The sequence below is a fragment of the Myiozetetes cayanensis genome, unplaced genomic scaffold (genome assembly GCF_022539395.1).
Source record: "Myiozetetes cayanensis isolate MyiCay16 unplaced genomic scaffold, myiCay2020 scf7, whole genome shotgun sequence".
Classification (NCBI taxonomy): Eukaryota; Metazoa; Chordata; class Aves; order Passeriformes; family Tyrannidae; genus Myiozetetes; species Myiozetetes cayanensis.
In genome coordinates this window covers 5,524,628-5,549,596 of record NW_026087964.1, presented here as the reverse complement: position 1 = coordinate 5,549,596, position 24,969 = coordinate 5,524,628, and the positions used below count along the sequence as shown (strand labels likewise).

The 24,969-nt window shown below is 38.8% G+C and overlaps 1 protein-coding gene across 4 annotated transcripts in view; it reads left to right on the top strand.

Annotated features, from left to right (window-relative positions):
- ZFYVE28 (zinc finger FYVE-type containing 28) overlaps positions 1 to 24,969 on the top strand; it is a 150,690-nt gene that overhangs the window by 46,959 nt on the left and 78,762 nt on the right. For all 4 annotated transcript variants that reach the window (XM_050337808.1, XM_050337810.1, XM_050337809.1 and 1 more), the window contains one exon: positions 21,558 to 21,698. In XM_050337808.1, the coding sequence (XP_050193765.1) occupies positions 21,558 to 21,698 (141 nt within the window). Of the gene's footprint in view, positions 1 to 21,557; positions 21,699 to 24,969 lie in introns of those variants that run through there.

Genomic DNA, 24,969 nt, shown 5'->3' with positions numbered 1-24,969 from the left:
TTTTGCCCAAAATATTTTCTTCTTAATTCTTACTGTATAGTCACATTCCTCAGAACCAGTCCAAGTTTCTTCTGTTTTCACCTTCAGTGAGGAGAATGGGATTTTCCAGTTCTGCAGTGTCAGTTCTCAGTTCTGTTGGTGTCTGTGCTAAAAATGCAAATTTCTTAAGAATGTTTGTTGTCTTGAAGGTTCATTTCAATTCAAATATGTGATCATGAACCAAGATTATTGTGCATTAAATTACCACACATTAAGTGTGGAAGACTGCCTCTTACCTCACTTTCCCGAGTCATGGTTTTTATTTTGTGCTTTGAAGCATAAAATAAACACTTGGTGTGATTGCTGATGAGTTGTGCAAGTGCTGCTGAGCTCCAGGGGTAGAATAAGTCAAGGTGTCGGGTTCACAGTGGTGTTTTCTGCTGCTTTCTGAAGGCCTTGCCCAGGTCTTCCTGTGGGGTCCCAGTCCAGCTGTGACTGCTTGGAGGGCTCTGGTGGAATTAGGCTAAAAAAGGCACTTGTAGACTTGTCACTGCTTGAACAGGATTTGTGCATTGTATGTCTTTGGCTTATCTCAGAGTTGGTGTGTGGTGGCCTTTTGAGTCATGAAGTTTCTCTTATATAGAGAGATAAAAAAGACTTAATGGGTTCTATACTTTGCATGCTACAGCCATTTGTTTTGATTTCTTGGGGGTTTTATTCAATTTTTAGTCTGCAAGTGAAAACCTGTCTTAACTGTCAGTGTGCATTTAAAGATATTTCTATTTACATTGCCTGTGATATAAACAATATGCAGCAGCATTCTTTCAGTTTCCTCTTAGCAGAGGATGTCAGTAAAGATTGAGTTGCTAAAACAGAGACTTATTTTTCGTAATTTTCTTTGTTATTTACTGGAGAGAGCCAACCACTGCTGTCCCCCCTTGCACCCCTTCCCTGTATTTCAGTATGAACATATTTACAGAGTGTTTGTGGCACACTTCTGGAGGAAACCTTGAGGCTCAAGGGTGCTCACTGATATCCTGAGCATCCCAGAGAGGCTTCTTGGCTATCACACTTGGAGTGGGAACACACTTGGGTGCTCATTTACAGTGCTTTAAAACAATCTGTCAGCTTACAGGTTTGAGTGAATTTGTGAAGAAGATGCTGAAGTTGTTCGTGGGGTTTTTTTTCTGGAGTAATTCTCAGGTGCTGGTTGCAGTTGATGCTACAGATCATGGGTGGATAGCAATACTGAAGAGAGAGCCTGTTAGCAGTGTATGTTTTCTCCCCTTGCTGTGTAATCTGAATTATGAGGTCGATGGGTGCTCTTGAATGCCGTGTCTAAAATGCCTCTGAAAAACTGTGACTGGTTTGTTGGCAGTTTTATCTCCATACCAAAAGTAATTATTTTGGATTTAAAGAATAACCTTCAGGTTTGCTATTAGAACACTTCTGTGGGTTACAGTAGTAATGTATAGCACTACTATAGATAGCATTAGTTCTTAAATTTGCAAAATGCTAGAGGCTTTCTGATTAAAAGAGCAACTTGTACTGTCTTTTTGTGTTCTGTAACTTGCTCATCATCAGTGAACCTATGAGCTTGACATCAAGAATGAGCTCAGTGCTAGAGGAATACGATGAGTTTTTTGTTTGAGTTCTGGAGCAGTTTGGGTAAAAGCAGAGTTGTCAACTCTAAGTTGTCTTTTTAGGCATGTTCTCCTCTGTTGAATGTTGAAGGAGTAACACGCCTGTAGCCACTTGACATAGAAGTCAAATTCAAATAATTCCTTGTTGCTCTGCAACAAGTTGTTGTGAAGACTACACCTACAAGCAGAAGCCAAATTCTGAAAATAAAATGTCTTTTTATGTCTGAAAATGTTCTTAGACTTTGTGTTTACATGTCATACAGAAAAAATGGTGTTTCTGAAAAGGGGGTGAGTAACAGCAAAACTGAATGCCTGAGCAAGCAGACAAGGATTCCAAACAGTATTACAGAAAGGCAAGGGAGGAAAAGCAGCGTGGAGCTGATGCCTTGTACAGGTCTGCTGAGCCAGTCTCTCTTTCCTTCTCTTTGATGGGGTTCTCCCTTCTGTTTTGTTTGTTTGTTTTGTTTTGTTTTTTTTTTTAAATGCTTGCTGAAGTCTTGAAGCTAGAGATGGTTTCTCAGAATGATTTGGGAGCACTGCAGCGTAACCAGATCATGATGAAAGCCTTCTTGGAACTCCAGTAATATAAATATTATATTAAGGTTGGTTATTACACTGTAGAAAGGGACAGAGCAGTTTTTTGAAAACTGTAATTACTTAGGTTATTGCCAAGCTGGAATGGAGTTAGTTGTTTTGCAATAACGAAAAGATGGAAGATAAGTAGTATGAGCAGCGGCATAAAACCTGTGAATGCCCACTGTTTGGCTATTAAAAATTTCTTGTCAAATGTGTTGAGAATTATTTTTATTGCCAGTGACTCACAGTCACTCTCTCAAGGTGCCACTGAAAAACGAGATGTTGCAAAAAAATTGCTTTATGTATGGGAGATAAATAGGATAAGCAAAGAGTTAAGGAAGAGTTTTATTTCAACTTTGTAAGAGACATTCTGTTTTATCAGTTCATTATCAGAAATCAGTTCAATCTGTCAGTTTGGTGCTTTATGTGAACTTTTCCAATGGCAACCAGCAAAAATTTTTTCCCCTTGTATATAAATCACTAAATCTGTCAAAGTCTGCCTTCAGCCTGGCTGTTCATCCATATGCTGCAGAATGCTGAAAGAACGGGAATGCAGCTCTTTCTTAGGCAGAACTATTTTACTGTGCTCTGGAATGCTGGATGTGCAAGCTAATTAGCATTTTTTTGAAATTTCTTTGTAGTTTATTATTACTCAGTGCAAAATTTCACCTGGGTATATGCAAACAAGTTCATATTTATCTTGGTAGGGTGGTGTGATGCCTGAATGGCAATGGCTCACAATAAAAAAACCAGGATGGGTTCATTTTCTAGCATCTTACAGAACGGTTTCTCTAAGCAATTTAACCTTTTCTGTGTGAAGCAGTCACTGGGGAACCTTATGTATATTTCTACATTATAATAGGTTCTTACACATAAAGCAACTTTAAACATTTTTTTTTCCCCCAGTATGCTGCAGAGGTTCAGTAGTTTGTTTTTAAATGGAGACAGAATAATCATAACAGCTCTTTGTGGGTTTAGAAACCACATGTCAAGGCTCTCTGAAATGTCTAGCTGCCGTAATGCTCATATTTGAACTTCTGCTGGTGCAGATGTGAACTGTGATGGATTAGTGGGTCATCTGGTTCTCTAAAATTATTTTGTAGCTATCATATGAGAAATCTATGTGTTAAAATAACTCAGCTTTTTATGGCCATGTGCACTGTAATGAGAATCTGCTAAGATGTTGACTTCAAGGAAAAAAATTTGGGACCACTGAAAGAATAAACCTGAATGTGTGTGGAAGGTTTGTTTCCTGTCAAGAGAACTCACACATTTTTCTTCTCAGTGATCTGAATTTGCTGCACAGTAACTTTTGCCATCATATCCAGGAGGCTCAGTGATTTCAAGGCATTAGGAAGAATAAATCCATCACTGTATACCCTCAAATGAATGCATCCTGCAATGTTACCACTAAAACTACTTACACTTAGTACAAATAATTAAATTCCAATGATTAGATTATTTTTTTTCTCCTCAGAATGGGAAGTGTCCTTTTCACTTTTCTGTCTTTCTCATAATCAAAACAACATATGTTGTAATTGCTGGTTTCTTGATGAATTCACGGTAATAATCGTGAACTGCTGGTTGTTGTTGTTTTGCTTGATGCACGAACATTGCTTTTGTCTTGAATGAGGTACTGCCAATATACAAGTAAGGATTAGGTTTTATGGAATGTGATTAGTGTATTCAGTGAAGTTGTATTACAGGCAGAATGGAGTTTTAATCCAAGGTTTTTCCAGCAGCCATCAGAAAAAATTTGACAGTTCTTACTTTGTCCCAATAGTAGATGTAATTCCCAGGAGACTCTTCTTTCTCTTCTCTGCCATTTTCTCTCTGTAGCACATCTGTCTACCCTAGCAAGTGACTACTAATTTTTTCTTGAAATAAGTCTTGATTCTTTACATTTTACCCGTTTCTCTGGGTGTTGGTTTTTTGTTTGTTTGTGTTTTGTTTGTTTGGATAAGCCAAGCCTCTTAATCTGCATGTAATTTTGGAACCATCAGGTATTGATGTTGATGTCAACTTTCCCATTTCAGTCTAAAATATTCTTCTGAGGAGAAACAACGTGTCAGCAGAGGGCTGCCTCAGCAGCCTGATCCGAGAGGACAAATGGGAAAATCAAGCAACAAGAGCTTCCATGAATGAACACATCTTGTACTTCAGAAGTATTTTGTAATAGCTAAACCATCTGCTGCACAGAACTGAAAAATTTTGAAGGCAATGTCTGCATCTGTTGGTTCCAGGCAACACTTAGCCCTTGCAGAATCGGTTGTTTTACTTTGTGCTCATAGTCTGGCGTGGGGCTGGGCAGCCTTTGTCTTGCAGAGGTGTAGTGTCTAACAATACAGCACCTCAAAACTAGACCAGATTCTTAATGCCCAGTTTCCAGGGGAATATGCCATGATTTTCATGTACCAAACTTTGTTTTTCCTCTGGACTACTTGGCATTATGCTTTCTCCCTCTCTCTTCCTGGGGTGCTGTGGCTGCTTATGCCTAAGTGAAATTTTTCTTGGCACGAGCTGACAGACAAACCAAAGAAATAGTCTGAAAAAATGCTACTTTTGACTCTCTTCCCAGCTTGCAACTGCGCTGATTTTATGAATGGAGAAAAAAATTTTCAGAGCATTCCAGTCTAGGTGGAGTTTCTGCCTAGGCTGAGTAAGGATCTAGAAACCTCTGAATGGACTCAATAAGTCATATGGGAATGTGATTCAAAAAACTACCAGCTTAGGAGACCCAGAGAGATTTAATTTCTCACTACCAAGAATGTATATTCATGTCTTCAAGGTATATAAAATAATATTAGTAACTGAGATGGTTAATTAGTGATAGACTGTGACTGAGAAGTAAGAGCTATGTAGAGCATGGAATCCAGACTTTCTTTTGGTTTAAGGGAAAGGGGCACCCCATGTTCTTTAAACAACCAAAGTACAGATACTTAAATTTTAACAGCACCCTGTCCACTGTCCTATGTCAGTAATGCTCTGACATGTAGGATGTTTCTCTCCCAATGAACATCTAATTTGTCAGTTCCTGTACAAGAAATGTATTTAATGGAAGGCCATTTTTTTGAGTATGTAATGTTTTTTGATTTTGTTTTGTGGGATTGTGCAAGCTGCTCTCTCTGGCTTGGCCTGTGTCTCCCTACAGAGTCAATTCATGTCTCTCTTACATTTTTGTTTTGAGCCTTTCTAGTAATTTTGAGATAACTGGACTTAATAGCACAAAGCTTGATAAAACCATATGTAGTGACATGTGATGGAAAATGAAGAGAACTGTACGAGATTTTGGGGTGTTTGGGGTTTTTTAAATTGCAAATTGTTGTTTCATCCAGCTGAAACTTTGCCAGAGCCTTAGACCAACCTCGTGTCACTGAGGTCTTACGTGATACCAGACTCATCTTTGCTGAAGAGCATCCTGGAATGATAAGTGCTTTGAACTTGGTGTCTGTGTTTGCTGTAGGATTTCCAGCTCCCAGCTGTGGGCTGGCAAGGAGAGGGTTATATTCGATATGTACATACCTTATGCACAAATCCCTTTCTCATAATCAAATAGACACAGAACACCATGTTTTATTATGGTTTTGTTGCTAGACGTGTTAGAAACAAAACAGCCTTGGGGATAATAGTAGGTTTTCGGGTGAATACTTGGCTAGGTGGCTATGAATACAGAACATCAGCTTTGATTATGGCTCTGGGTTTTGGCCTGATTTTCAAAATAGACACAGAGAAAATACATGTTTGAAATCAGTTCTGGTGTCAAGTGCCTTAAGTGTCTGGTTTCTCTTATTCCCTCTGACGCAAATGTGATGTTCTGGGTCCCATCCTCAGTTGGCATGCTGCTTTTCATGCACTGTTGCTGTCATAATAAGGACTGTTTAAATGACTTACCCCAGGGAGTGTCTTTTGTTGGAGGTATCCTGCAGCAGTTTACATTTTTGTAATTTTTGTGCCTTTATGGCACAAATGCCTTGGTTCTTTGATGAGGAGCAGTGTCCTTTGCATTAGTAGGGTGAGGAAGGTGGGAAAATAGAAGAATGATGCTGTAGAAAGATTTGGAGGTACAGTGCAGGCAGATGCACTTCGTGCACATGGGGAGAGATGGTTCAGGGAGAGAGGCAGCCAAACCAAATCTGTGTGTGCTGCAGCTGCACATAGTCTAGTTCTGTCTGGCTTCTGGCAGCCTGAGAGACTTTGGGGTGTTCCAGAGAATGAGTGAAAAGCTGGCTTTGTATAATTTCAACTGGTTTGTTCTCGTGTCACTGTGAAGCAATAAGTTTTCATGATAACAATGTTTTGGCTCCAATGTTTTTTGATTGAGTGGGTTAGTTAAGGGTAATGTCAGTTCCCAAATTGCAGTCTCCTGTATTGAGTGGTGCTTGTGGTGAGGGCACATTAAGGCAAGGCTTTATTGTAGCATCATCCATTGCAAGTCAGAATAAATTCCTCAGCTCGTGAAGTGAAATGTATGAGAGTCATGTTGTCTTCTACATTTCATTGCTGAAGTGTGTAACTGTGCTCTGCTGGAGAGTTCTCCCATCTGTCGCAGAGAACGATATGCAGAGAGGAATTTTGAATCAGTCTTGGCCTGAGCGGAATGAAGAGAAAAGGAACTTTTCTCTTTGAATTCTAATTTTTCTTTTTTCAGATTTTTTTCCCTGCAGTATATCTTGCTCTAAGTGCTGCATGTGTTTTTATGTAACAATTTGTCTGGAGAAAAATTAGGTATGTAAGAGAAAGGTCTCCTGTTTGTTCTTTTCTGAGAATCACAAGGCTTTGTTGGGCTACCTGGAATAAGTGGGCTGAGTGCAGGTCCAGTGTGGCAGGAGCACAGAGCCACATATGCACTGCAGGAGAGGAATGAATGGCACCCTGGTGATGGTGGGGTGACAGACCACAGCCTCATTAGGCTGCTTTGCAGAAATTTGGGGTGTGTAAGACTAAGTTCTCTACATGCCCATCTGCTCTTTGCAAATGCTAACAACTTTGTGGTAAGAAACCTATATAATAACTAGAAAGTCTGGCAGTCTCCTGGTTTATGTTTTGCATAATGAAGTTATTTCCTGGGAAATAAAGATGTTCATAATAGCTCTCCTGGTAATTTAGCAAGTCTCACTTCATGGGTAATTTTGTTTTTCCTTCATGGAATAAAGTAACTTGCATAGCTTTCTTAAAATTTTCCTTTACTAATACAGCTTTATATATACAAGGTCTATTAATGTAATTTCTGTAATTCAAGTTGCCTCATTTACAGAATCACAGAAGAGTTATGGTTGGAAGGAACCTCTGGAGATCATTCAGAGCAACCCCTCTGCCAAGGCAGGGTCACCTGGAGCAGAGGACAAGTGGGTTTGGAATGTCTCCAGAGAGGGAGACTCCACAACCTCCCTAGGCAGCTGTTCCAGTGCTCAACCACCCTCAAAGTAAAAATTCCTTCCTCATGTTGAGATGGAGCTTCTTGTTCTGTAGTTTACGGCCGTTTCTCCTTGTCCTGTCACTGGACCCCACTGAAAAGAGTCTGGCACTCTGGATTTATCGTGTTAGAAGGCCTGCATTTGTTATAGCTTTAGAATTCAGCCTTATGATTTGGTGCTCACAAGTTACCAGTGAGAAGATCTGGGTTTACTATGGAACTTCAAGGTGCTTTTCAAACAGGAAAGTTTTGTGTCAGGCTTATAAATCCGTATTTTATATCTTTGTTTCCTGTATCTGCCCTGTTCTCAACAGTAGTACTGGATTTAGCTTCTGTCTTAGCATGAGTGCTTTGGTTTGTGCTTTTTTTTTGTATCCTATACTTCCGATTTTTATTGCCTTCCTCACTGCAGCACTTAAGCATTCAGTGATGTGTTAAACAGTGACCACTGTATTTCACGTGTGGATTTTGTATCATTTAAATGCAGGGCTGCCTGTCTCAAACTGATCTTTCTGAAACAATCTGCATTCATATACCGCCTGGGCTTTTTTGGCCATAATTTTTTTGACAGGTTATTTTGCTGAATATGGAATAAATATATAAATGCATATCCCCAAAATGAGTCACTGTGTTGTAATCAGTCGGTACTTTTGCCATCTTACTGATTAATTGCACGCCCCACACCCCTGCAGGTAATGCACTTTCTTTGTCTGAGGTCTTACTGGGACATGACTGGTCCTTAGGCTGCTGTGTGTAGTAACGTGAAGAATCGAGCAGTAGCTGCTTGGAGAGTAGAAGTGTAATGCCAGCTTGATTTGCATTTCTCTTTTCAGTCCATTTCAAAAAATGTAATTGTGTTTTGCTGAATATAAATAATCTTCAATGTCCCTTCAAAATAAATGCATTTCCCCAGACTTCATCAGTTCCAAGTTTTATATTCTTTGGCCTGTCATCTCCAATTGATAAATTTTGGACTTCCTTTTTCTCTCAAATAAACAAACAAAAAAGCAAATGAATACAAATTGTTTCTCAACACATGCTTTAATTATGGATATTAGTCATGATTTTGAATGACGTTTGTATTCACAGCACAATTTTGGGATGTGGTAACATCATCTCTGAAGTTAATGTGTCTTCCTGAGCAGAGCCTTTAATTGGATGTATTCTATTTTAACCTAATTCGTAATGATTTTCTGTGTATATCATTGATAATTACAAATAATACAAAAATTATGTAAAGGAAAACAAATAACAAGTAGAAAAAAATCTGAGTTACAGTATATTGGTGCATATATTTGCAGTTTAAAAAAAATCCCCATCAGTCTTCACAACATTTTCTCTGAAGGGAAATGCTCTATTTCACCTATAACTTGGTAAGGAAAAGCAGTATAGCTTTAGAAGTTGTCAGATATTCGGTACATGAGGAAATTGTTGCCTGACTAGATAAGGTAACTGCTTGGATGAATAACTGAAAACATTTTACTGTAAGACTTTTCAATTAATTGCTTTGACCGTGTTTGCAAGTTGCAAAGGAAGTGTAAAATATGGGTCTCCTTTAAGTATTGCTCCACAGTTGCTTGGGTCATGTATATTAAAGGCAGGGTTTTTATGTTTAATAATGCATTGAATTTGTTTGGGGTTTTTTAGATCATCATTGGTAGTCCCTGAAGCTCTGCAGGCATTTTGTCTGCAGGCTTGCCTGTGTCATAGATGCTGGGTTTTGAGAACTAAAGCAAAGCTGTGGCTCAGATGTGGTGTAACCACTGCTGGAGGGAGCAAAACTGAAGAGGCTACAGGTGCTGGAGCGGAATTCGGTTCAAGGCAGTTTGTCCCTAAGGCAGCAAGGAAGGGCAAAAAAAGAGATTTTTATTTCAGTAGGTTTGAACCGATGTCTCTCGCCTTCAGAAGGAAACTGTACCATTATGCTCCTGGCAAATCCAGAGGGGTCTGGAGGTCTCATCTTTGAACCTTTGAATGGAACAACAAAGTACTAATTGGGCTGGAGGGACACTTGCCTGGTTTAGGCAAGACTGCGGTGCAAAAGTACTTCCAAGTTCTGACCTCCACTTTGTGTTTGTTACAGAGAACAGAAAGGATAGAGCAGGGAAAAACCAAGGGGTTTACTGAGAGGAAAACTGCCAGTGGTTATGCTTGCCTGTTTTGGAGCAAAATCCCATGTTTTAGGCAAGTAATGTGATCATGTGACTGTAGGTTAGACAGCTATGCAAGTCAGGCCGCTGTATAAGTAAGGCTTCAACTATAACCAACTGTTTTCAGAGCAGTCTTGAAATTAAGGGGAATAATTAAGAACTTGGATTTCGGAAATGTCAGGAAAATTCCGACACTTTGATTTTATGTTGATTATTCGGAGAAAAATATGCACTGTTTCACAATTGAAAAGTAGTTAATAGCTTTGATCCAGGACTTGCGTGTGTGCTGAACCTTCTGTCAGATGCAGTATTCATAGTGAAACCAATTAAATGATTTAACCTCTTATGGGATTGAAATACAAACTAGAGCTACTCCAGCAAGTGTTCTTCTTTAAGGCTTCGGAAGCATTGGAAGTCTTTACTCCATTATCTGAGAGAAGTCAAGAGTCTTCCTCTGCTTTTGGAATGGTCCCTTAGTTAGTGTTCATTTCTGGAGCCTGACTGGGGCATGTGGAGCCTGTGTAGAGAACGAGTGGTAGAGAAGATAGTTGAGCTGACTGGAAGGTAAAGGTTACTCCTGTCTGCTGATAAAGGCCTGCAGTAGGTGTTCACCTTGAAATTGAAGGGAATTATACTTTTATGAGTTATTATTTTTGCATTACTTAAGCATGCTTCATTTCTCAAACATCACCTTTCTGTTTCTTCTTGTGGTGGCTCCACTGTAGTGTTGGTTTTGGATACTATTATGGAACATAGCAAAGGAAAACTAGTTTGAATCATATTCTTGCCAAAGCATTGTGAATATTACAGTAAGCAGTACTGGTAATGCATTTCCTTGCTTTTAACAGCGGTTCTGCAATTAATGCCTTTGCCTCTTTTTGTCCTTTAGCATACTACAGAAATACTTGGCAACCAGAAGTTTGCAGAATGCATTTGGGGAAAGCCTGAACGTGTAGTTGTAATGTAGTGATACTGCTGATCAATAAGGAGTAATAGGCAATAGGGAGTGTGTGTAATAGCTTTTCTGAAAGCTGTCATTGCGAATATGGGAAAAGTGTCCATTCATTAAAAAGGTAGTGGCATAATTACGTTGTTTCTTTACATTTACCAAAACAGGCAGCAAACAGGTCTGAGAAATTGATCTTGCCAGTAGAAACAGTATGTGTTTCTTATTTTATTTTATTCTCTCAATAAATGAATGGAACTATTCATCTTAGGAAAATATAAACCAGAAAAGCATTCGTGGTTGTATTTAACTTCTGCATAGTTTTTGTGCGTTACGTGTCTGTGATTTAAAAGGACCAGGTTGGGTGTGGGGAATAGCTGAAGTCTGATAGTTTGTCCCACATGCATGCTGATGAGCAGAAATGGTCACACTTGAACTGTGTGCTGAGCTAGCACAGAAAACAGGAATAGCTGTACAAACCCATTTGTCTCCCAGGAGAGGTTTTCTCTGTGACCGGGAGACCAAGGACAGACCTTGAAGATATTGTCTGAAAAGACTTGGGAATGCCTAATTGAGCAAAAAATATTGGATTCAGCAGGGGGTGGGAGCAGGGATGCATGGAAGCCTTCTGCCATGCACTACAATCTAGTCAGTCTCCTGTCTTCCAGCAAATACACGCTTTTCATGTACTTGAATATATTTTATTGTTGTTGGACTGTTTGAAAAGTTTTAAAAATACTTTAAATTACTCTGTGGTCCTGCTGTTGGTCTGTCTGGTGTCTTTTCCCTTCCTATCTTCTTGCACATGTTCTGGTTGTTTTCAAAGCCGCCATTTATGCTCAAGTGTGCTTGGAAAAAGGATGCTAATCACAGTATCAAGTCATTAAAAGCAATGAAGTTCCTGAAAGTTCCCTAAAATTTCAAGTAGGTCTCTACCTAAAAGGAGGTGGTGACTTTCTCCAAAGAGAGTGATGATAAATGCCTGAGATCAAGGACTGTCTGGAGTGTGTTCCGTATTAGACATGAATGAATCCCCACAGATGGGTGCTAAGCATGGGACAAACATCCACAGAAGCTTCCTGTTATCTGGAAGACAGAGTGGGAAACGCAGGTTGACTGATGATGGCACTTGGAAAGCTACTTGTTTATATGATTTAGCTGAAATAATGGAAATAAGATCAAAAGATTTACTTATGCAAACATTCATTTGAAGTTATTGTCAGAAGGCAGAAGCTGGGAGAAGTTTCTGTGCTGAGGGCTGTAAGAGCAGTTTCTTTCATCACTGGGTTTGAACAGATGCGTTTCGGAACAAAGTTCTGATGAAATCTTCTTGTTGCAATGATTGATTGTTCTACTGATATGATGCCAAGGTAGTTAAATCCTGAACATCTGGCAAGGTGCTCAGCCTGAGCTTATTGAAAGTCTCCTACAAGGCAATGAGGTTATCTGTGAGCAACTTTACACAGATGAGTGTGCTTTTATTAAAAAATGATATGGAAGACCTCAGACTCACCATAAGTAAGTTTTCTGAGGCAAAGAAAAATAAAGATGCATTCTGAATATGAAAAAACCTTAGGAATGTCCTGTGCCTGAGAACAACTATGGAGCAACTCTTTTATAATCAGCAGGCTTGAACTTGCTGGGTCAGGTTTCCCTCTTGTTAGAGTTTTGTCTGTGCCCTGATTAACTAAGACATGTATTTTATGATCCAGAAGTAAAATTCTGTATATAGCAGGTTGTTCAAAATGGGTTGGCACTGAACAGCAGGGCAGAATCGGTGTTTTACCAGGTCTGCTAAGCATGAGCAAGATACTGGAACTATAGACCTGTGAGGGAAAAAATAATTTAGGAATGTGCGTGCTAAAAGAAGACAGAACCAAAAAAAATCTTCAAAACAGTCCTTTAACTGCATAAAGTGGTTATTTGATGTTATTGGGGTTTTTTATTTTATTGTTTGTCTGATTCTGAAAGGAAAAAAGTTGATAGCAGAGTAATAACTAGAGAGAAATTAACATGGAAGACATGTCCAGTAAGAGGTCATTGTTTGCCCAAGTCTTTAGGAGTTGTTATAAATATTTAGACACAACCATTAAACATGGTATAACATAACTAGGGTGGGTTAAAAGTCCTCTAATGCAGAGTCGTGAAGACATGTAGTGTAGCAAGATGGTTTGCATTGCTGGAGGAAAAATAGCTGGGTGCCACTTCCAAATGCCCCACAATTCCTCTGTGTGAGGGAGGGGCTGTAGATCTGGAATTGAATGTGATTGATCAAAAAAGCCCAGGGAGCTAAATTGGCTATTTTCCTCTTGATAGGTAACAAATCACTAAAAGCACTGCAGAATCTTACTTTGTTTGAAAAGATGCTTAGTGTAATGTTTAAATACAAAAATCTAGACAAATCTGAAACAAACTGCTTAAAAGCATTAAAAAAAACCCCAAACCCCAAAACATTTAAAGAGTGATTTGTACATTTCAATATGTATCCTGACAAGCTGAATTTGCTGTTTCTAAGTAAATATTTGTTCTTTAAACTCAATGTTCTTGCAGCAGCTGAGAATGAAATGTGATTATCTTAAGGTCAAACTCTGAGATATTAGCTGCTGGGGGAGGCTATTGGTGAGTGTTTAAGTTCAGTGGGTTGGGTTGACCTTGGCTGGCTGCCAGGTGTCCACCCAGCCACCTTCACTCCCCTTTGCCATAGGCCAGGGGAAGAAAATAGGATGGAAAAGTTTGAGAGTCAGGATAAAGACAGGAGATCACTCACCAGTTGCCATCACAAGCAAAACAGACCCAATTTGGAGAAGGCTGATTTCTTGCTAATTAAAAATAGCTTGCCCTAGGCTGGACAAGGAGGCAGCCTTGCAGGTTACCCACTCTTCACTTGGGAGAATTGGCTGCTCCATCACTTCAGCACAGCAAAACCGCTTTCTCTCCTGCAGTCTGTGTTCTTTCCTAGAAATCAAAGCTGTGGTTCAGCTGCAGAGCACTCCTGTTCCACTCCATCCAGAGTAGATGTCCAAAAGCTTCACTAATATGTATTCAGCATATGCTTATGTGCTTCCCCCAGAAAATATGGATTTGAGCACATGCTTTTCTAGATTAGTATTATGAACACTCAAAAATAGAAACTCTGTACACTGACTTAATCTATCATGAGTGAAAACCAACTGCATGACAGTCTCAAATTTGGTACTCTTAGTTCAACATTACTGTTACCAGATTTTGCTTTTTGAGGGGTTGGAATTATACCCAGTGTAGGGAAAATTGGAAAAACTTCCCCTGAATTTTGTTGTCCAATAAATCATCATCTCACTGGGGTTTTTTGGTGTTTGTTGTTGTTGTTATTTTGGTGTTTTGGGGGTGTTTTTTGCTTAAGGTGCTGCTAATATTTTACTGTGTTAACAACCTGTTCACCTGTCTTTCTTGCTTGTATAATGATATTCTGTGGATAAACACAGAGCATCTGGAAAAGCTTTAACCAGGCTGTAGCTTTTTTCAGTGTGCTTGTTCTTTATGTATCCTCGTGATCAATTACCAATTGTTGTCTTCATCTGAGTCCTTTTTTATTTTTTTTAATGCATGTGCAACACCAATTTAAGACTTAATTGCATTCTACAAAATATGACTGAGGGAATTTTTTTCCTATTTTTTCCCTCTAACAGCACTTCAGATAGACAGTAGATTAAAAGGAAAAAAACCTAAACTAGATTAAAACCCCAAACCAAGCAACCCCCTCCAAAACAACCATGTTCTTGGGGCAGCAGAGTTCCTCTTTCATTTAGTATGAAGAAATATTTTTGCTGGTGAAGATTTCAGCATTTAACTGTCAGAAGTTTTGACTCACCTGCCTGTTAAAAAATGATTGTTTCTTCTTGCTATTTATCAACATTTGGAAATCAGTGAAAAATTCAAAGGTCCTATCCGAAGGAAGGATGTGAATACACTTGCTTACAACGTGAGGTGAACAATCAGCAGATGTAACAACTTGCTGGTATCCCTCTCTGAAGAAATACCTTAAATCTTTGGAATGTGTTGTGTGCCAGTTAAACCTACTGTTGCAGCTGTGAGTGGTGTTGAAAGTTTTCAGTTGGCTAAGTTTCTGTCGCTGTAAGCGTGTTACTTTTTCACACTGGCGATGAATAAACTTTGGACACTGTGCCTAATTCCTATCACTTTTGAACAAAAAATTTTTTTCCTTCCAATGATGTTATGTAAGTCTTAGTTACATTTAATTAGCTCGAAACTACTTACATGCAATATCATTCTTAAGCTTTAAAAAAACCTGAGTTGCCTCATCAGCAGCTTTATTTAAATTGCTAAAGGACCTAATTCTGCCTTGTGCACAGAGCACGTTGTCAACTTGTTCAATGAGTTGTTTTTCAAAACAGAAGCAACATTCTCTGTATGCTGCAGAGTAGAAGCAAGTTCCTAACCTATAGCTTTTCTGAATTCCCATCCTAAGGGGGACATGCTTCCACTTGGGACGTCTCTTTTCTGATTTCTGTGTTGTGCAGTAGTTGTTCGTATTTGGGCCAGTCTGATAACGCCAGCACTCATTTTAGGGAAGGGAAATTTTGAGGTCAATCCTGTGCTTCTTTCCTTGCCCTGAAAATATAGTAGGCAACAGATTTAGACTGAGAACAACTGGGCCTTCAGTAATAGAGACACTAATGCCACTGTTACAACCCACCTCTGAAATTCCTGTTAATGAAACCCTTGGGGTGAATTAGAGTAAAATGACACTGAATAACCAGGGCATGTATGAGGGAGACTTGTTTTAAAACAGTTTAATTACAGCGGAAGGGAGGTATGTGGGCATTTTGGCTCTTTTCTATAAAAGTATAGAAATACCATGAAGAAAACATGGAAGGAAAAGAAAGAAAGAGAAGGAAAGGATAAGATTAGGTAGTGGAGAGAAAAGGTATCACCATCCATGGATCCACTGATGAGACTTGATCGTTGCTGTTTTACTGTAGTGGCAGTCTCAGTCTTCATCTCTTGGGGTGAGGGCCTGTGAAATAAAAAGTTCATCGGGTTATATACATTAAAGTTGGCATGGGAATGCCTGGACCCCTCCCAAGGGAGGGGATTTGTTGCATCTGATGCATAGGATATGCACATATTTCCGAGAGTTCCCAAAAAGAATCAGGAGGTGCTTTGGGGTTCCTGGTGGTCTTGAACCCCCTCTGTTGGTCTTACCTACTCTTGACCCCACTTCTACTCTTGCACTGTATTTTGTGTGGTCACCATGGACCTAAACAGGAAAACTGGCTCCAGAAAGGTGCTGCCCTGCCTTTGTACAGTCCCCCTTTCCAGGCACGTCCTGTTCTGTTCTTGCCCATTTGAGTGGTCCCTGGTGTTTGAGACATAGCAGTGCATTAACTCCTTACTGTCCAGGCTTCTAAAAACACCTTTCCCTTACCAAAGGGGGAATAAGGGAAGCTGTGTAGCTGCAAGACAGTTTCACTGATGTGAATGTGATGGCCTTTCTCTAAAACTCTTCAACTATTAGAGCTGTAGCAGAATAGAAATGGGTGAGCAGGAGTTTTAACCTGAAGGGTTAAGGGTTGTGTCATGTGGCCCTACAGCAGTTAAAAATATCACACGTGAACTGTCACCAAGTGTTGTCCTGTGATTGTGAAGGCATTTCATAGAACGTGTAATAAGATACGTGTATTTGCGTAAAATGCACCTTTTACCAAGTACTGCTTGTAAAGTTACCCAGTGGATATGGGTTTACTTTGTTCCCTTGTCAAAAGGCAATCTGGATTTACCATCAGCAGAGGCATGTAATTAATGCTTTTCTGTGTAGTTTCTTTCCATGGGGATCAAGTCAGGGTTTCTGAGCGTGTGGGAGAGACATGAATGCTTAGTGCTGGAAAAGTGCCAGTGAACAAGGGGAGATCTGGAACCTTTCATCTGGGGTCCATGGATTTTATTTCAAATGGGGTTGGGGGTTAGCTGTTGTTCTGAAGCCTTTAGATCAGCAATTCAAAAACTATGAATATTATTTTCCAGAGGACAACTGACAGGCATCAGTGCTATCACTAGCTGGGATCTTGCTCATCTGCATAGTTCCCTTGCTTAAGTCTGTTCTTGGGCTTATTTAGGGTGATCATGTTTTCTTTTTGTGGTGGTGGTGGTGGCTCCGTTCCTGTTGTGATCTCAGCAGAAAAAAAAGCCTGTACGATATCTCTGCTTCCTCACAAAGGATCAGAGAAACCTGGGGGAAATGTTCCCTTTAATGTTCAAATTATGGGCTGCTGTCAGTTACATTTATAACATGACGCACGTTTTATGTTCCTCAAAAAGAGGCAGTATTGATATTTGAAAGCTGCTGTTAAAAATCATGCAAAAGGTGCTTGCGGTTTTGTTTCAAAAGGAGGAAATCTCCTTAAGAAACCACCCTTGTTTCTGGAAATGTGATTTTTCACAAGGTGATTCTTAAATTCCAGAATTACTGTGTGGTTTGGGATTGTTCTGTCAGCACCCTGGCTTCTCACTGGTAGTATATTTTTGGTCTTTGTCCTGTGTTGAGAAGTCTGTGCTAGAATTCTTCCTCTCCCAATTAGTCATCACTTTTTTTTTTTTAGTGACAGTTTCTAGTTTTGGTCTGCCAGCTTGTTTACAAAATGTGAGAATAACATCTTTTCTTCTGATATCATGCAGTAAATAGCTTTATAAACCTGTTGTTTTTCTAATAACCTGTATCTAACAGGTTTCTTAAATGAAGTTGTTTTCTTCTTAACATTCTCTTATAGTCCATTTAAATCCTATTTGAAAAATCAGATCAGGATTCATTATGCAACAAACTGAACTAACCTAATCCTAGTCACTGTTCATTGATAGGACTTCATGGGCAAAGCCAGAGTGTAACTAGTTCAATAGTTAATGCAACTTTTTCATGGGGCAGTTTTATACAGACCTTGTGGATGGCAGGCAGGCATCTTCTGATTTTGGTATCTGACCTAATGAGTGGTACTTAATAAAACATAAAAATCATTAAAGTACATATTCAGTGAGTGATCACTAATGAAAAAAAAAGATGTATTGTATGACATGGCTACATGTGTGTTATTTTGGTTGGTTGGTTGTTTTTTTTCTTTAATTATTATGGGTTGGTGATTCCTGTCTCTGCACTGACTGGAATGATAGTCAGTGTACACTGTACAAATGGGGAAAGTAAGTTATGACCCATGTACAAAGTGATGCTTTCAAATCTGTGGAGAATGTTCTCCAGTGGTGTGGTAAGTTCTGTGCTGGCAGTCGAGATGCAGAACACTGGGCCACTGGTTTGGCTGAATCCCTTTGAATGTTTGAAATGGAATATAAGGAGGTGTTAGGCAGAAGGAATGCAGGGTGCATGGATAGAATGAGACTCCTTCTTGGATAGCTCATGCTCAGGAGGGTGTTGGGATGCTAACAGACAACAATATCACCACATACGAAAAACTTCCACACCACCCAACAAAAATTCTCCCCCAAAATCCCAAAGCCGTTATGTGCAACCTCCAGTAGTGATATGTTTAAAGGGGCAGTCAGTGGCTACAGAAATAGACAAATAAAAGGTAATGCAAATACTTGATGTGTAAGTTGAAAAAGGTAGAATGAGCAGTATGTAGAAGTTGAAGTCTAGCAAAGCAAAACAAAAAATTAGATGCATTAGTTTGATGTTTAATGTGATTATTTCCTGAAACAAACTACCTGGATAAGTGGTAGGTTCTCTGTTAGGTGCTTTCAAATTTTTTTTTTCAAGTAATTTGAGCAACTATGGATGAGAATTGCTAATTCTTATTCTGTCAAAGAATAGTAGGGAATTTGGATGAAATTAGTTGAACTCTATTTTGCATAAACTGAAAGTAGGAATTGGCATTGAACGTGGCTCCAGTATCTCCTATTTTCTGCTACCAATTGGATTAAATTGAATTTATGAAGTTGTGGTTATTTGCTTTAAATGGCCCCCTGTGAAGAGATTTAGAGTTTCATGCAGTTTCAGCTTACCAGGGACCACATATGATTGACACAATTAATCAAAGATCACACTGCTAATCCACACCAAACATAACACAGTTGAGAGAACTCAATTAAAACTTCTGTTTCTCCAATTGAAAAAATCAGCCACGTGGGAGCTAAGTATCTCAGGCTTACTTGTTTTGCTTGAGACTGGTCTTAATAAATTGCCTTATTTTGCTTCTGCAGTGCAATTTAGGTGCTTATAAATCAGCAGTCGTGCTTTGCCACAATTCCACACACAAACTCCTGCATCTTTGGTTAATAACCTTGTAGGGAAGGTTTCAATGGTTGTGGATAAATGCTGAAGGAAAAGGTAAGATTGAGAAATAATAAAAATAATTGTGTAGGGAATGTTTAAAGAAATGTTTTAGGCGTTAATGCCTGACTTTATAAATACAGAAATTTAGAAGTAAACAACATTAAATTCAGTAGTTTAACTATAGACTCTCCCTGTTATTATCATTCTTTTTGAATTTTGTTTGTTTCCCTGACGATATATCACAAGCTTTATCCTTCTCCCTGGACACCTTTATCCCAAGGCTATAGTGAAGACATTATTCAAGACTGTAGATTTTTGACAGCTTATGGTACTGAAACTGCTTAATAAAAGACAACATTGAAAGGATTAGGAAGAAGCTGGAGTGAAAAGGCTCTCTATTTTGTAGACAGTGGCCGATTAAAGAACAAAAAAAAAACCAACCCCAAACCCTACCACTTTCATTGCTGCATTTCAGCTGCCTGAAGAGATGTTCCATTTCCGATTTGCCTCAGAATTTAGGGGTGTAAAGTAGTGCTGTAGGAAGCTACCAGGCAATGTGATAGCTCACAAAAGTGTTCAAGGTGTAAATTCTCTACGTTCACACACAGGTAAGGCATATAGGAACAGGAATGGGTACCTCTGTTGTCAGAGCTTGTTGTTGTCTCATTAAATCACTGACTGAGAACCCTCATAACACTGAGGGCATATGAAGCATCCTTTCTAAGTCTAAATCTTTTTCTGTGAGTCTTATGGCAATAAAATGCTTCCATTGATTAACTCCTTGATCCTGTCAAGTGTGGAGGATATTTACTGTTCTCTTCAAAAGGTCCTTTTCAGGCATTAAATAGCTGTGCAGGTTTAAATGCTCATGGACTAGGAAGGCCTGAAAGGAATTCTTCTGTGGGGATCTGTGTTCTGGAGACTAAACTATGGAGTTTAACAATGTGTTGTATTTCAGATTGGAAAGATTATGGTTCACAACATGTACATCGTCATTATACCCTCAGTGTTACAGTCCTTTGCCATTTGTTGCCCTTGGTGCTGATGTCTTTTCAAGTGATACTATCTTCTGGTTTGCTGTTGACTGATTTCTTCACTGTATTGCACTTGTTTCTGTTGGTACATGTTGTGCTCTAATATGCTTATCTTGTTCATCTTCACTAGCTGTCATTTAAAAGGTGTTACTTCTTGGTAATTTCTATGCTTTTTCTATTTCTTTAGTTTATAAAATCAATGTTTTCACTTTACCCAACTGTTTTCTTTACCTGGAACTTCTTACCTATGTTATTTTTTCCCCAGTATTTGAGGCACTATGAATTGTTTTCCTGCAGCTTAGTCTGTGTTTTTACTGTTTCTATACCTAGACTAGCCTTTCTTAAAAGCATTTTTGAGTTGTTTCATTCTTCAGTGCGTTAAGAATCAATTTCAGATACTTTACAGCTATTTGGGTTTTTTTATTATCAACATTTTTTTCTTTCATCTAGAGACAACTAATTCTGATTCCCAGTTTACAGTTAGCATAGTCTTTATGTTTCTTACACTGTGATGAAAAACTGTTTTCATTTTATACACATGTCCCACAAATCTTGTGTATGTTGTACTAAATACTTCTTTGGAATAATAGAAGGTTGTGTTTATCACAGCCTGTGAATCTTTTACCAAGTTGGTAGCATCTACAAAAAGCTACTCCCTCTCTCCTCCCACTTGTGTATCTCTACTCTCTTTGAACAGTCAAAATTCTTATCTCCTCCTTTCACACACACTAATCCCTTATTTTTTAAATATTTTGATAAAAGCTTTCATAAGCATCAAAATTGCCAGCTGTTAATATTTAAAAATCCTTCTGTGGTGCAAACCATTATTATTAATATTTCTCAGTATTATCGAGGAGACAGTCCTTTATTCTTCTCTCCTTTCTATTATAATTTCTGTTTTGTCTTAGTGTGGCCAAAAATCCATTTTGATAATTCTGTTCACTGTCACTTGAAAGACTTGTCACATAGTTTTCTCTCTGTAATGCTTTGTTTAGTCATATTATTATTTGTTTTGTGAAGTATTGACATCTACCTGGCCCTGGTAGATTCAGTACCTTTCCCTTCTGTGGCTTCATTCTTGTGCTCCTCAAAGAGGTGATTCTGATCAGATAGCACTGTTCATCATGCTGCCAAGGTCACCTCATTGCTTGGGAGATTATTCCATTGCTTGGTACATTTAGGGGGCATGATTGGTTTGTTTTTACTTGGAAAGCAACTGAACTCTAGTTTAATAAACAAAACTTGTGATTCAGTTGTTTGCTCCTCCAGATAATTATGCCACAAGTAGTGAGAACACCAGGGTGGTTTCAGGGATTATCAGAGGTTGAGAAATGTCCCAGGCTTGTTATGTGAGAGGTTTGGGGTTCTCTCTTCGAGGTAGAAAAAATTTCAACATGTGGGTAAATATCCCAAGATCATTCTTATCCATGCTGCCACAGTATGGCTTAGATGTTAAAAAAAATCACAGTAAATACAACTAGCTGAAGTGGGTGGGGTTTTTTTGCAAAAATAATGTAATATTGTCTGTGTGTCCAATACAGAGAACGGACCCACAGCTCCTTGCTCAGTTCTACTACGCTGATGAGGAACTAAATCAAGTAGCAGCTGAACTGGACAGTTTGGATGGAAGAAAAGACCCACAGAGATGTACACTGCTGGTCAACCAGTTTCGCTCTTGTCAGGTAATCAAAATGGCACCTTCCTGATTTCACTGATATTTTTGTGTACATTTAATGTACACTATTGCTTATCATATTAATTTTTATTTAATGAACTTCTGTGAAAGGAACCTTTGGTAGATACATGCCTGTCCTTACTTTAAAAGTGTATATTTTTGAAAACACTGTCCATAAATTAAACTTACTACGTCTCATTTAAGAGTGTTGATATTTTTCCTGAATAAGAACACAAATTAAAAACTTTGTTTCCTTTATATAAAATAAGTATAGAGGGCTTACTAGGACACGAGGAGTATTTCAAAATTTCAAGCAGCAGAAAATAGCCATGTCATTTGTAGCTTCTCAGATTTCATATCTCATGAATCTGATAGTTTTCCATTAATAAATGAACTACATTAAGACAGCTGGTAGATTTTCTGTTATTATGGAAAGAATGTTCTCTGCTTCATGTAAATAGTATTGAAGATGAGAGTAACTACCAAGAAGCCAAGCAAAAGAGGGGTTTTATCTGTAAATTACTACAAAAGTATGAATGTCTCAAAGTTTCCATTGTATAATACCTAAAAAAAGATTCCTGAGACCAGTTACTGAAATATGGCTATCCTTTGAGCCAGATTTGAAGGGAGAAGAACCAGAGAATGCAAAGACCAATTCAGCCAAGTCTTGGTCTCCAAATAATTTCACAGTTTTGTGATTGGATTTATGTCCTTGTTTTGGCTGGGATAGAATTAATTTTCTGCCCAGTAGCTGTGTTTTGGATTAAGGGTGAGAACAGTGTTGGTAACACACTGATGTTTTAATTGGTGCTAAACAGTGGTCAAGGACTCTTCAGCTTCTCATACTGCCTTGCCAGTGTGTAGGCTGGGGGAGACACAAAAATTTGTGAGGAGACACAGCCAGGACAGCTGAGCCCACGTGGCCAGAGGGGTATCCCAGACCATATGGCATCATGCTCAGTTTGTAAACTTGGGGGGAAGCTGGCTGGGGGCTGCTGCACAGGAATTGTCTGGGCATTGGTCATTGTGTATCCCTTATTTTGTTTATTGTCATTTCCTCTTCTATCCTATTAAACTGTCTTTATCTCAACCCATGAATTCTACTTTATTTTGTCAATTCTCTTTCCCATTCTCTTGGGGCGAGGGGAATGATAAAGGACTGTGTGGTGTTTAACTGCCTGCCAGGTTAAACTATGACCATTTACTAAGAAAACGTATTCAGAAATTTGAAAACCTGCTGAGAAAGTATAACTTTCCCTATCACGCTGTATGCCGTTCTACATCAAGACTTTCAGGACTAAAATTCCGATTTTTAGAAGTAGAAACTACTTCTGTGGTACAACTAGTGTTTGCACGAATGCTTTGATGTTTTCTCTCCCAGTCACACCCAAGAAAACACCTTTAAAACAAAGCAGATTCAAGTCCAGAATACACCATGCTCAGGTGATAAGAGGTTTTCTGCACAAAAAGTAAACTCTTGCAGTCACCTCAGGACAATTTGAAGTGGAAAGACCGTAGTAATAAAGATTCATTAACATCTCCACCAAGTTAAAAATTGCGCAGTCAAGTGTAAAGAATGTATTTTGATTCACCCTTACTAGAATTTCTTCCTGTTATTACTAATAAAATGTACCAAACTTCATTATGTGGAAAAAATTTCATCACTAATCATGTTAAGATGAGTTTCAAGATAAGTGCCCTGATCATTGTAGGAAATGTTCACATTAAGTTAAGTGGGTCTGTTGTAAAGGAAAATAGTCAGGTGCTGTGTGCTTGCTTGCAGGAAAACTAAATTTTAAAAGTGCAGCTTTTTGAAGAGCACTTACAGAGAAAGAGTTGACAGTCAATGTATTGTTATGTCAGAAACAATTTTAATGCTTCTGTCAACTTTGAATATCTTCACAGTTTCCTACTGTACTGTCCCTAGAGAAAACCCTTAAGGGTTTGCCAAACTGGAAGCCATAAGTTTAGTAAGAGTCAAAATGCGGTGACTTGGAGGGAAAAACTTACGGGTGAGAGTGACCTTGAAAGGTCATTGACTTGAGTCTTCTGTGTGATGGATCAGCTGTGTGTAAATCCCCCTTCACAAATATTTGTCTGACTTGTTCTTAGAAACCTCCAGTAATGGACATTCCACAACCTTTCTAGTCAAATTCTTTCCCGACTGGCTTTTTCAGGAAAGGTTTTCTTTTCTGATAATAAGGGTGGATGAGAAATATCATCATGCAAGACAGTCTCCTTGTTGGTTGTTTTATCCCTGGCAGTGACAATTTATTCCCTCTTTCTCTGCAGGTGCACAGGCTTTCTGATTTGTTTCTCATAGTATAGGCACACCTGAGGAGCTGTTCTGTTCAAAAAGGAGCTTTTCTGAATGTTTCACCTGTAGGAATGCAAGAAATGCAGACTCTGAGAGCAGTCTTGGTCAGTTCACTTGACTTGTTCTATAGTGACTCACCACCTTGTGACTCTTAATACCTTCTGATGGCTGGTAATTTCTTTTCATTTGTCAAACAGATTGTTTTAGTAAGAACAATCTGTTGCTAGAGCCGAAAGAAAAGATGGAGATTTTTTTTTTTTTTGGTCATGTAGTTATTTCTGTAATTTGTCATTTTCAAAGTTCTGCAGAATAGGTCAGATCGTCATCAAATGTCATGTCAAAAACTACTTTGCTAATTAGGATTTACGCTACTTTGTAGCAGTTTGTGTAAAAGCAATGGTTTGGGGTTTTTTTCTTTTAAGAATTTGCCCTGTAAATGCCAAATAAGAGAAGGAACAGTATTTTAATAAAGATTCAGAATGTAAGTATTTGCTAATCAAATACTGCGTGGTAGGAGGACAAATCGGTTTTAGCCTCAGGTGTGGTGGAGTTTGAGTTGAGAACAATGGGGAACAAACAGCCAGCCCTGGGGTCAGAATGGTTGTAGTGGAAGGTTGTGCATGTGAAAGTAGGGTAGCAGCTGCACTGTGCAATAACCCTGTGGTATCTGCAACAACAGTCAGGCATTTCTGAGACCTCTTATTTAGAAACACGCACTTCTGACTCTTCAAGACAAACCTCTGAGAAATGTCTTGTGAACACAGAACACAGTTAACCAGACTCCCAGTCTTTGCATTACTTTTTTTTTCCCCCTGTTCCGTCCTTGTTTTTTCTGTATATTGTTAGGCTTTCCAGATCATTCCAAATTTTTACCTCCCTGAGTTCAGAGGTATACTGTTTCTGTCAGATTTTAGTGTTTTCTAGGGACAAAGACTTCTAAAATCCCATACCCTTCTGTCTT